The 13,596-nt window shown below is 40.4% G+C and overlaps 1 protein-coding gene across 4 annotated transcripts in view; it reads right to left on the reverse strand.

The window, feature by feature from the left end:
• slc12a4 (solute carrier family 12 member 4) overlaps positions 1–10,796 on the reverse strand; it is a 200,231-nt gene extending 189,435 nt beyond the window's left edge. For 2 of the 4 annotated variants that reach the window (XM_073069966.1, XM_073069964.1), the window contains exons 1-2: positions 10,631–10,796; positions 10,109–10,210 (exon numbers count right to left, since the gene is read on the reverse strand). In XM_073069966.1, coding sequence (XP_072926067.1) covers positions 10,109–10,115 — 7 coding nt within the window. In that variant the 5' untranslated portion in view covers positions 10,116–10,210; positions 10,631–10,796. The remainder of the gene's footprint in view (positions 1–10,108; positions 10,211–10,630) is intronic. The other 2 variants (XM_073069968.1, XM_073069965.1) reach the window with 2 other exon arrangements.
• Between the last annotated feature and the right edge of the window lie 2,800 nt (positions 10,797–13,596).

The raw sequence follows: 13,596 nt of genomic DNA on the forward strand, positions 1-13,596 counted from the left end.
AGAACTCAGAGAATCTGATACACTACCCTCTGTCTACATTTCATTTCCCCTAAGGAATCTTTGACATAAACCTCGTGACAGGCCCAATAGAAACCAAATCGATGAACAACTAGAATTGTCCAAGTTGCTTAACAGTCCTAGAACCATTCAAACTCTGCTAATCAAGTTTCTTTATGAGAATCGAATTTGGAGCGTGTTACAACGGTACTTAAAATCTATCTCAAGGTCTATCCTGTCAAAGCCCAATCCTCAGTAATTCCTGCTGGCACTTGTGTTGTGACAAACTATAATGGTGATCCTGCACCTCTTCCAGACTTTGTTGAACATAGCAGCAAAACTTTCCCAGATGTTTTGTAGGAATGTTAACATACAATCACAAACAAGAGAATGTCTGCAGATGCTGGAAATCCAAGCAACACACACAAAATGCTAGAGGAGCCCAGCAGGCTAGCCAGCATCTATAACTCCTCAGGAGTCATCTTTTTTTTTCCCTGTCCTGCTGAAGGGTCTCGGCCCAAAACATGACTACACTTTTCCATAGATGCTGTCTGGCCTGCTGAGTTCCTCCTGCCTTTTGTGTGTGCTCCTTGTTAACATACAAGATGGTTTCACTGAGCTCCATGCGGAGTTTCTAAGCTGAGGTTCAGGGGTTGCTGTGGGTAGGTTGGTTTATTGAACTTTGTGTCTTGGTAGTTGAAAGCAGAGAGCCCAAATCTGGGAGTGAAAGGTCTGAAGGTAGACGACTGTAGGATTAGAAATGATAATGTAGATAGGGAAGTTTAACTCAGTTGAGGGACCTAACATAAGGTGTCAGTATTGTTAAATGTACTTAATTTGAATAGTATGACATTGGCTCCACTGAGATCTACCTAGGTCATAGGAAGACTTTATTTTATTATACTCTTTTTTGCTTTCTCTTGGCTACTTTTGAAAATGAAACTGTGTTTCAGAGCTTGATTTCCATCCATTGTTGTTTGCTCACATCACTCTTCTCTTCTACCTATCTGCATAATCCAAACCTTAACCCACCTTTACTGCTTGAATACTCCTGAAGCTGCTATTTATTTTTAGCATTTTTGGATTGAGATAAGAAAAATTACAATTTCAAACTCTCGTGTGATATCACCATGATGGTGCAGTTTATTGTGCGTCAAGTATTGTTTTTTATTTAGCAGAGGATTCAGCACATGACTATCTGAATGTTGGTAGATTCTTAAATAATAATAGGTTTTTAATAAATGGATGTGATCAAATAGTTTCTAATTCAACATTTCAAAACAGCAGTGACAGCTGAGTTCCTCAGGCAAATACATAGATGCCACTGACCATTCCCACAAGATGAATTACTCATTACCATCTGTTTATCTGCTTATAAAAGGTCTCTGCTCCAAGCAATAGAAACCTCTAATTTACAAAGATTGATCATTTTGCTTGCAGGCTGTTATTTACCAAGTTTCTCGGCTCATCTTTTCCTTTTGTAATTTCATCTTCAGCTAATTTGGGGTATTTCTGCAATTAGGTGGTCATGTGATCCTCTGCCTGCCATTTTCCTTTTCAGTCAGATTATGCCATTAAGTGCTTTGTGTCAAATGTTGTTTGAAATTTGGCTTATTTCTAAGAAAAGCAGACTGCACTGATAAGCAGATGACAGAAGAAATCACCTAGAGAGCTGTGACAGATGAGAGTAAAGCCTCACTAAGTAAATGGCCCTGAGACACCATAAGTCAGTTACAAGGCTACATCAACATTGTCTATCTGTTGGTGAACAAAACAGTGCAAAGCATGAGCTATATAATCTTGGTAAACCAAAATATGTCCTGAACTTAAAACATAGTTACAAACTATTCTTTCAATTCTTGAAATGCTCCACCCACTTATTGGCATTACAAACAGGATCATAGCTTAGAATTTTAGACTTCATTCTGCCATCAGGTTACTCTTTAGCCTCCTTTACCCCAGGGAAAACAAGCGTACCCTTTCCAATCTTTCCCCATTACTATCTCATTAAATCTTTAAAAAATCTATTTGCTGGCGTTGGGTGAATCCTACCCAACTGATATCAAATTCCCCTTACTATCTTGTATCCATTAGACACTCAGAACTTTGGACAGAACAGAGAATACAGTAGAAGAAAAGGCCATTGGGCCCACAATGTTGTGTTGAACTAATTAAACTAGTACCTAACTAAACTATTCAAGGTCTAGATCTCCATTCGCAGGATGATGACACACTTCTACCACTTACACTTGGCTTCTCTGTTTCTCTGATGAACAGATTGGAGGTTCTCAGTGATATCCTGATTGTTCCCTCGTATTTTGGGCAAAGTTGGATCAGGGGTTCCCATCAACTAGTGGGAATGTAGTGTATTTTTAAAGGGCTTTTGAGAACAGCATTGGAATATCTCTTATATCTGCCTGGTGAGCATTTACTATCAGAGAAGTCAGAGCAATGTTTCAGGAGTTTGGAACTGAGCATACCAAAGTCAGAATGTGCAGCCAGAGCCAAGAGCTGTCCGACTGAAGCTAGAGGAAAAGGAAATGGCAGAGGTATTTACAAATATTTTGTATCTAGCTTCACAGAAGAAGACAGGAAACAATTCAGAGACAATAGAGAACTACACACCTAGTGTGAAAAAAGAAGAAGTTAGTGAGACTGGAAGCTGATCAATCCCCAGGACGTGAATGGCATCCTTTGAAAGAGGTGGTGCTGAAGATAGCTGAAACATTAGTTCTCATCTTCCACATTTCCTCAGGTTCTCGTTCAGTAGCCACAGGTAGTATAGAAGATGTAAGACCATCACCCAGGAAGAGGGCTTGATAAAGAATAATAGCAGAGGGAAATTTAGAGATTTTTAAAAAAGAAAATCATGTTTGACACACCTATTTGAGTTTCTTGATGCTATAAAGTAGAATAATACATCAAAGTAAACCATTGGATATCATGTATTTAAACTTGCAGGAGACCTTCAATGAGGTTCCACACAAGAATTTATGAAACAAAATAGGATCTGTATAATGTATTAGTGTGGATTAAGGATTGGCTAATGGACATGGAACAAAGGGAATGAATTGGTAAATTTTGGTTTGCGAATTTGTGACTATTTTATTGGCACAGAAACTGACGTTAGGGCCTCAACTGTACATAATGCAAGGCAATCACTTGAATGAGAGGAGCAACTATAATAGATTGAGGTTTGCTGATGGCTCAAAGCTAGGTGGCAGTATGCACTTTGAGGAGAATGCAGAGAAAGTTCAGGGACGTATGAAGAGGATAATTAGAGTCATAGAGTCATAGCAAAGTACAGCAGAGAAACAGGCCCTTTGGCCCATCTAGACTGTGCCAAACCATTTAAACTGCTTACTCCTATTGACCTACACTGGGACCATAGCCCTCCATACCCCTACCATCCATGTAACTAACCAAATTTCTCTTAAACATTGAAACCGAGCTCACATGCACCACTTGCACTGGCAGCTTATTCTATGCTCTCATGGCCCTCTAATTGAAGAAGTTTCCCCTCATGCTCTCCTTAAACTTGTCACCTTTCACTCTTAACCTCTAGTCATGGAGGAAGATCATGCAGAGGGAATATAACGTAGCAAAATATGAGTTATTTCACTTTCATAGAGAGAGAGAAAAGAAAAAGGCAGTTTATTTTTAAATAGAGAGAGAATCAACATTGTTGGTGATTACATTAGTCAATTTTCTGTTGTTCTGACTGTTAAGGGCTCTGCTGCCATATTGAAGGTGTTGATGAATTTCACCACTGATGTTTCTCTTCACTGAGAGTAAGCCTCATAATGGGGAAGAAGACATGTCCCATCATGGTGTTTCTCACCATTGGGAAAGGCTTTTGTGGGATCCAAAAATGCCATGCACTATGGTTAGTTCCTCTTTTTTTATTTTCCTGGAGTTCATGCAAGACGAAGGTAATAAACCTTGAATCTTTAAAATAAACATGGTGATTTTCCTTGACCATTAGCAAGACACTGGTGGTTATTTTCTCTGTGGCAGTCGCTGGGAGGCCCATGTGCAACCGGATCTGTCTGTTCTTTAAAGTGGTCACAATAATATTATCTCCGGCAACTTTTCTCTTTCAAGACATGGTGTTCAGGTGGGAAACCTCAGGCTAAAGCTAATCTCTAACCAGTTTAGAACTTCAACAAGAACACTCTCTGACACCATCTATAGCAGTAAAATTCAAAGCACTCTGATGGCCCGAACTGCTGGTTGGTTTCACTTCAGCACTGGGTAGCATCCTTTTTGAACTTTGGAAACTTGCTTTACAAGTATGTGTCAAACTCAATGTAAAGAATGCTAGTGTGGAAGTCATATCCTGGTGTTGTGTTCATTCTCATGGAAGATTGTAAAGGGATCTGTATTGTCAAGCTCTTTGTTTCAGAGAGATTTCTCAGGTATCACAGATCAATTCAAGATTGTTTAATGTCATTTCCAGTACATGTGTAAACAAGAATAAAATAACTGTTACTCCAAATCCAACACAGCGCAAAAATACTTTAAGATAAAGAACACATTAATAAAAACATAATAAATATAAATACATAAGATAGCTTATATACATAGATTGACTGTGTGTCCATAAAGTGACGTTAGGCACAAGAGTGTCTGTATGTAAGGTGACTCTGACAGGAAATAAGTAGTGGTGGTGGTGTGGAGAGGTGGATTAGTGGGTAGAGGTGTTGATCAGCCTTACTGTTTGGAAAAGTAACTGTTTTTGACTCTGGCGGTCCTGGTACGGATGTTACATAGGTAACCACCTCCCTATAGGGAGAGCAACGAACAACTGAATGTCTTTATTTTTGTATCAGTACAAACTATTTCCCTTTGTAGATATTTTCTTAAATTGAGGCTGGTAGCTCATTTAGCAGAGAAGGCAGGTGGTTCGTTTTCCTCTGTACAAGTTTATCAGCTTCTATAGTGCTCTTTAAGTATTTCCAATTCCTTGGGATTGTTGCAGATTGCAAAGTGTTTGGCCATTTTGTAAATAATGAAGTGGCAAATGCTCACAGACTAAATGTAAAAGCTACAACTAATGCCTGTTTCGTTGGGCGAAGGTTATAGGCTGATTGGTGATGTGGAATACTGGGAGTTCGATTCTCCGCTTCAGTGGTGAGACTAATGGTGTGGGAGCTGTGTTGCCTCAGTTGTTGTGTGGACTAGGCCTCGGGGTCATCTGTAATGGTCGCCGAGGAAGGTGACGCCGGAAATGGGTGTGTGCCGCTGGACTCCGTGCTGTGCTGGAGGCTGTTCCCACCCGTCAGTGCTGCCCTCCAGTGTTGGCCTGGTGGAAAACAAGCTGGATGACTTCATCTGCAGCTGCACAGAGTGATATGAGGAACTGCTGCAGGCTGTTCTTGCGGAAACACGGCTCCAGGACAACATCCACGTGCCATCAATCTACAGGATATGACACTCTGGGACTTAGGTATATTATTATATTTTAAATGTTTTTGTAACTCTGTTTTTCTGCTATCGTAATTATATATGCTATATGTCTAGTGTGCTGTGTATGACTGTTGGTTCTGGGTTTTGCTCCTTGGCCCCAGAGGAACACTGCCTTGTTTGGCTGTGTTCATGGGTTGAACACAGTTGAATTTAAACTTGAAATTGATTACTACTCGTCTCCTCAAAGTAAGTGGAGACATTGCTTATTATTTTTTGTTTCTCATAACAGAAAACTATCGGAGTGTTTTGACTTAGAATTAATCTCATGGAAAATAAAAGTCACAGTAAAGTGCCCCAGTGTTTATGAGAATTCTGCTCTGTTATAAAAGCGATGTGGAGATCTGTTTGAAGTTCAGCCTGACATCCTGGAACTTTTTGAGATAAGAGAGTAGATTGCTTCAGTTTTAAAAGAACTATGACAAATCGTATCGCTTTTTATCTAGAAGTGATCTTCCTCTTTTTCTGTTTGTCTGGCTTAAGTTAATTTGAGAGCACTTAGAACCGAGATTTGAATGGCATAATATCTAATGCAGAGTCCATCACTTTCATTTGTTGTATAAATCCGTCTCATTTGGTCTCATATTAGATTGTAATGTAAAGAAATATCATTACTCTGAAGTTCATTTCTATCTTGACAGGAAGGGAAGTTGATAAAGTTCAATAAAAACAGCACCAACCTATTTTATAAGCCATGGTAAATTAGTTTGGTACAGAGAGTGATGGTGAGCTGGAGCCAAGTATCAGTGGCAGGCATGCAAACAGATGTAGTGTCTTCAAATGATACTGCTGAGAAGCAACACACGGATCAGAAATAACAGATGACCAAGGATGGGCCTCTGGAGAACCCAAATGTAATTGCTTGAGGGTGATAAGAGGAGTCATTGTAGATAACCTACCAGCTATGGTTCTAGTGCTGGACCACTATCGGTTGTATTGGAGAAGAATGGAGTGGTGAATTGTAGCAAGGGTAGTAGATTGAGAAAAATATGGAAGAATGAATCACCACAGTCAAGATTATAAAGAATATCATGTGACTTTGATATGATCTCTTTCAGTACGTGACAGGATCAGAAGCCAGGACAAAGGATTTCAGACAAAGATACATGTGAAGAATGGGTATTGGTTTAAGAGGTGACAAAATCTTCAAAGCCTTTGGATAGATAAAAGCATGTGGAAATACAATGGTACTCCTTGAGAACAGAGAGACAACACTGACATCATTAGTAAAGGGCCAGGAAAGAAAATTGGATGATTACAGTCTGCTCAAAATAGGGACAATGAAGAAGTAGTTGAACCTCATATACTGTACTTGGAGAGAACCTAGAGGCAGGCCGTATACTGGGAACTGGAGAAAGAGGAGATCTTAGACACTTGATGTGGTTTGTCAAGCAGAAAGAGAGGTATACTAGAGATCAGTTCTGACCTTCATGCCAAATCTGGCCAGGGGAAAGTTAAACTAGCTTTTTGCCCTAAGCATTTGAAGACAATACTACTTAAGGGATCATAAATAAGAGCTATACTACAGAAAATGACTATGATTATGATTTTAATAAGGAAAAAGGCATTAAAGATAGTGATGAGAATGTGCAGAAGATTGGCAGCTGCAGAAATAGGCATGATAATTAATGAGTCAGGTTCAAAGTGGTTGAAAGTTTAAATGTGCATTAATAAGTGATTTGATGGCAAAATGTTTTTCATGAAAAAAAAATCAGAGAAAAGGCAGACATGGGATGGAACAAGAAAGTGGGTGGAGAGAAATAAAGGGAATGATTAGAATTTGCAATATCTGTGTCGTTACGATCAGATTTGCAAAGCCAAGTGAATGTGCAAAACAATGGTGAAAATGGCAAAAGAACTGATAGGGAAGGATTTAAGGAGGAAAGCAGAGGGAGCAATTACCCTCAACAGGCTCATGGATATCAGGGTTCTTGTTCATAAGGAAATGTACTGTCTGGAACAAATGATAGGGAGGGGCAGTGATGATTATTTTACCTGAATGTTAGAATCAAAGCTAGTAGATTGTGCAGAGGGTTGGCAAGGTTATTTCACTGCAGGTGTCCATGATGTGGATGGGGAGATGGGGGGTGGGCAGCTGTAAGACCGAGAGAGAATGACTTGAACAGTTGTGGTTGCTACCCTCTCAGGGTGCAAGAGAGGTAGGGAGGGAGGGACTACCTGAGAGGGAGGTGAGCCTGGATGGGAGAGTGGAAAAGATGATGAAAGGCAAAGGGTTGAGCCTTTAGGAGTAGAGTATTCTGAAGCAGGAATAAAAGGAAGGAGAGTGATGTAGAGGTAAAGAGGAAAGGAGAGATGAATGGAACCAGAATGATTGGCTTTGGTAGTGGCCTGTGGCACCTGGTGAGGTTCCATGCCAGAACCGTGTAGCTGTTTTTGAGTGCAGAGTGAATGGAGATGACCAAATACTTTTAAAAGATAAAGGTGTAATTAACTAATTGAGCTGGCTGATTCCAGTTATGAACTGAGGACGAGGAACAGAGATGAGCAGAGAAATTCCCAGTGATGAACAAAAATCTGCAAAAACAAAGATCGTTTCTTCAGCAGCTACTTAAGTAAAACATTTTTGATAGGCCCCTATTAATTAATTTTAAACACCAGTGGTTAAAAAATAGAAAAATCTAATTAGTATAATTGTAGTGAAAAGTTGCTGTTCAAATCAGTTTTTACATTTGTTAGTGAGACAGTGCCTCCAGGTGGATCAGACATCGAAGTAATGGTGTCCAACTTTCAACAACGTTCTCACGTATCGAAACCTCAAAAGCTGCAATTCTCAGGATGCACTTGCATTGAGGTTGTTTATTGTATTGAATTCAGAATCGCTCAGTATAGAATTCAGAAATTAGAGGTGCACAGGACTTTTGAGTCCTAGTGCAGAATTTCCTAAAGGTTAACTTGCAGGTTGAGTCATTAACAAGGAAGGCAAATACAATTTTAATATTCATTTTGAGAAGACAAAATAAAATATAAGAATATAAGACTGTATCAGGGAAGAGGCGACACAGCATCCATGCCAGGACCACCCGAATCCAAGCTGCCTGGCAGATCCACACCTCTCCCATTTACCCACCCCACTACAACCCCCAATCAGCTGTGGAGGCCAACTCATTGGGTATCTTTAAAGTGGAGGTTGATAGGTTCTTGAGTAGTATGTCAAAGGTTACATGGAGAGGACAGGAAAGGGAAAATAAATCTGCCTTGATTGAAAGGTGGTGCATACTCAATGGGTTGAATGATCTCATTCTTATCGTATGTCTCATGGTCTTTTCATGGAAGTGATCACAAACAACTGTCTATTATTATGGCAACATAACCATGTACTTCAAGAAAGAAAAAAAATAAAGAACTGCAGATGCTGGAAGTCAGAAATAAAACTGAGGACATTGGACAATCTAAAACAAGAAAAAATCTGCAGATGCTTGGAAATCTGAGGTAGATTGGGAGACCACTTCACTGAGCATCTATGCTCCGTTCACCAGAACAAGTGGGATCTCCCAGTGGCCACACATTTTAATTCCACTTCCCATTCCCATTCTGATATGTCTATCCATGGCCTCCTCTACTGTTGTGATGAGGCCACACTTAGGTTGGAGGAACAACACCTTATATTCCGTTTGGGTAGCCTCCAACCTGATGGCATTAATATTGATTTCTCAAACTTCTGGAAATGCCCCCTAATCCCCACCCCCTTCACCTTTTCCCTCTCTCACCTTATCTGCCCATTGCCTCCCTCTGGTGCTCCTCCCTCCTTTTTCTTTCTTCCACGGCTTTCCGTATCTTTCACCAATCAAATTCCCAGCTCTTTACTTCATCCCCCACCCCCTCCAGGTTTCACCTACCACCTGGTGTTTCTCTCTCTCCCCTCCACGCCCCCCCCCCCCCCACCTTTTAAATCTACTCCTCCACTTTTTTCACCAGTTTTGTGGAAGAATTTTGGTTTGAAACATCAACTGTACTATTTTTTCAATAGATGCTGCCTGGCCTGCTGAGTTCCTTCAGCATGTTGTGTGTGTTGGAAATTCTCATCTGGTCAGGCAGCACCTGAGGACCGATGTGCGGACAGATCTGTGTACCTCTATTCACAGATGTTGCTTGACTTTTGGTGTATTTTAAATTACAAAACCAGCTTAACTAGCCAGGTTTGTAAGGTCCCAAGCACCATTTAGCCAACTGAGCACAGCCAAAATAAATGGGCAAACAGTGCGACCTGATCAAAGACGCAGTCCAGCCTCACACATCATGCTCACAGATACCATGTCAGAACAGATCTGCTATATGACTAGAATTATTTAAGAATTTGAAACTTATTTTCTGGGCATTAGATTTGAAAATGTTTTCTCCGGAGTCTGATGCAATTTTCTTGATCATAAGTCCTAAGAAGTAAATTCTATTTATTGGCTGAAACTGTTGATCTCTTTTGCTGGTATAAGACATTGTCATCTTAGTATAGATACTGCAAGAATAAATACTTTATCTTCAGCTTTTCCTCCTCTGTTACAAAAAAGATATAGATTTCTAATGTGTGTTCAACCATTTTGCAAGATCATTTTTGAGCAGACAGAGCAACTAATGGTCCTATCCTTCTGGTATTCGATTAGAGCCTTAATTTTGCAAATACAGTACTTACAGTACATCTAATTTGTTTTCTTGTTTGAGCTGTTGCTGCTATTTCAAGCCACTGATGATAGTTGTGGGTCACTGCATGCAAGAAGTAAGATTATGAGGGACTCTGAAACAAACATAAAATTAAGCCTGTGCTGTTTTGAAGGTGGACATTTTTGTGACATTCTGCCAAAGTTAACATCACAGCTCTACATCACTTCAACAGCTGCTGCCAGTTTCAACAAAAGTATGATATATTGCTTCTCACAAAAATGCTGTCTTCTGAGATCACATCTTAAATAGTAGGCTAGCCAGGTTAGCTGGGCAGTTAATGCTGCAGCACTCAAAAAATACTTGCATTCTAAAGAGGAATTTTGAACCAAGCCAATTTATAAGACTCGGTATACTGGAGGGACACTATCCCTCCAGGTTAGTTTAGCACTGCTGTTAGAGTAAGCAAAGCTATCAATTAAATTGACATCCAAACTCAAGTGAAGAATTCACCTTTGCTGAAAATTTGTGGTAGAAATAACCATGAGCATATTACCTGTAAAGGCATCTGACAGCAAGCACTGGAGTCCAGAGCTAAACAAGGAAGGTGCTGTTCATGGATGATTGAATGTGTTCTGATGCTTCACTTTTACAATCTCCAGCCCAGAGATTTGCCACAGAGACACCTGGAGAGGAGTAGAGTTGAGTTGCATGCACAATCACTATCCAATGAGCAGGTCATAAAATAACTAATGGAAAATCAACCTAACTGTGCAATAAGTCTCAAATTCTCTGACACTAAGAACCTTCTTGATCCTAAAAATTAATAAGTAACCAATCTTGTTCCTTCAGATGTGAATTATTGTTGAATATTTTAGAAAATGGTTTGTACGCAGTTTGATATTGAATTAATTATTCTGGATTACTGCTCTACCGCCGGCTGATACATAACTAGGTAAGAATTCTTTGATGTAAATTGTTAAGAAGATTTTAAAAAACTACTTGTTCTTTGAACTCAAGTTACAGAGGCCTTGTTGAGGACACCATAATGTTCCAATGCAAAAGCCAATGAAATGTTTAGGAATAATACACAACTCTGCTGTTTATGAATGACTCCAAAATCTCAACCAGTATCATCAAATTAAGGGATCCAGCATGAAGATACAGTGATAGAATTTTTATTACCAGTACTTAGAGCCAATACAAACCAACAGAAACTAGTTGACTGGTTCTGAACCATGAACGTGATGTTAAACATCAAAAAATGGTTTGATAGACAATATGTTAGAGAAATGGGATTTCTCTATGAACTGGCATTGACTTGATCAAGTGCAAGTTGTCTTCTTCTCTGTGATTAGGAAATATGGAGTTTACTGGGATCAATGGAAGTTTGCACAAGGCACAGAGGGAACACACAAGTAGTAATACTGTACCTTAAGTCAGTACTTTTGCTGATGACACCATGGTTGTAGGCTAAGCCAAAGGTGGTGATGAATCAGCATATCAGAGGGAGATTGAAAATCTGGCTGAGCGGTGCCACAACAACAAACTCTTACTCAATGTCAGCAAGACCAAGGAGCTGATTATTCACTTCAGGAAGAGGAAGCCAAAAGTTCATGAGCCAGCCCTCATTGGAGGATCAGGGGTGCAGTGATTAAGTGGATTTAAATTCCTCAGTGTTAACGTTTCAGAGGACCTGTCCTGGGCTTTCTTCAATTATGAAGAAAGCATGGCAGCGCGTCTACTTCCTTAGGAGTTTGCGAAGATATGGAACGACATCTCAAACTTTGACTAACTTCTATAGATGAGTGGTGGAGAGTATATTGACTGGCTTCATCGCAGCCTGGTATGGGAACACCAATACCCTTGAATGGACATTCCTACAAAAAGTAGTGGATACAGCCCAGTCCATCATGGGTGAAGCCCTCTCCACCATTGAGCCCATTGACAAGGAATGCTGCCACAGGAAAGCAGCATCCATCATCACGGACTACAATTACCAGGTCAAGCTCTCTTAATGCTGCTGCCTTCAAGAAGAAAGTACAGGAGCCTCAAAATTACACCACCAGGTTCAGGAACAGTTACTATCCCTCAACTATCAGGCTGCTGAATTTGAGGGGATAATGTCACTCAACTTCATTTGCTCCATCACTGAACTGTTCCCACAACAAATGGACTCATTTTCAAGGATTCTTCATCTTATGTTCTCAATACTTATTACTTAATTATTATTTCTTTTTGTAATTACACAGTTTGTTAAGTTTTGCACGTTGGTTGTCTGTCCTGTTGGTGCAGTCTTTCAATCACTCTTTTATGGTTATTCGATTTATTGAGCCTGCCCACAAGAAAATGAATCTCAGGGTTGTATATGGTAACATGTATGTACTTTGATAATAAATTTGCTTTGAACTTTAATCTTTGCCTGGATTTCATTGCTGCACATTTTCCACTGCCAGGCATTGACGCATGCTGCAATGATGGTGCAGGAAAATTGGCAGAGCCACTGTCTTTAAATGCATTCCTACATAGAATAGTTTGCCTTGGGAGAGCTATGTTGAAAATGGAGAACCCCGAGTCTGTACAAGCAGCTTTCGAGCCCTCGAACTGCAAGGAAATGCCCTATATTGTGTTTGCAAAATTATTTGTGCAAGATTGGTTTAGTGTCATCAGTGCCAAGAAGGACAAAGTGAAGAAAAACATACCAAGTTAGGGTTACTGTGACAGAGTCAGTCAGTTAAGTTTGATTGCGTGGTTACTGAGCAGTCAATGAGAAAGGGGAGACGACGCTGGATAGACCATTTCCTCCCACGACAGCCTGAGACCAACAATAGCAACTCTGTGTCAACGGCAGGGATGCAATGTCGGGGCAGTTTAGTGACCACACAGGGAGGGGAACATAACTGTAAAAGTTTATCCAAAATGAAATAGTTTTTCTTTTCCCCTGTGGCTACATATTAGGGTTTCCTGTTACTCACCACTCAGGAATATAACATTTCATAAGCGTGACCACTTCAGAACCTGGTAAGAGGTTTACAGGGAGAAGGAAACCATTCATTCCAGGGAAAGCACTCCAAAATCTTTTACGTTCATCCAAAAGGGCATGCATTGCTTTAACATTCAGTGTGAAAGCCAGAACAGTTCAGTACTCCTCCAGTGCTCCGGTAGAGTGCCAGCCTTGACTTTTTGTCAGGTTGCTACGGCAGCACTTGCTCCTAGAATCCTTTGGATTTTGGGTAGGAATTCTATCACATGGGCCATGGCTGATCTTGCAGGGAAGTCATGAAAGAGCAGTGCTTGGAAGAGCCAAATTTTGGAAGCAGTTCCTTTACTCGCTCACACCGCTGGCACAAACATTCTGAGGCACCCTGAAGAACTGAACTGGTGGGCCGGAGGCGGCCTGGCCTGGCATTAGAGGCCCATTTGTGTGTGTGAGGGGGTGAGTGGGTGGGAGGGTAGGAAAAGTGCTTGCTTTGCTGCTGCTGTTTTATTCTGTTGTTATTGTTGCTGCTCTGTGTGTTATTC

This window comes from Hemitrygon akajei, chromosome 17 (genome assembly GCF_048418815.1).
Source record: "Hemitrygon akajei chromosome 17, sHemAka1.3, whole genome shotgun sequence".
NCBI lineage: Eukaryota > Metazoa > Chordata > Chondrichthyes > Myliobatiformes > Dasyatidae > Hemitrygon > Hemitrygon akajei.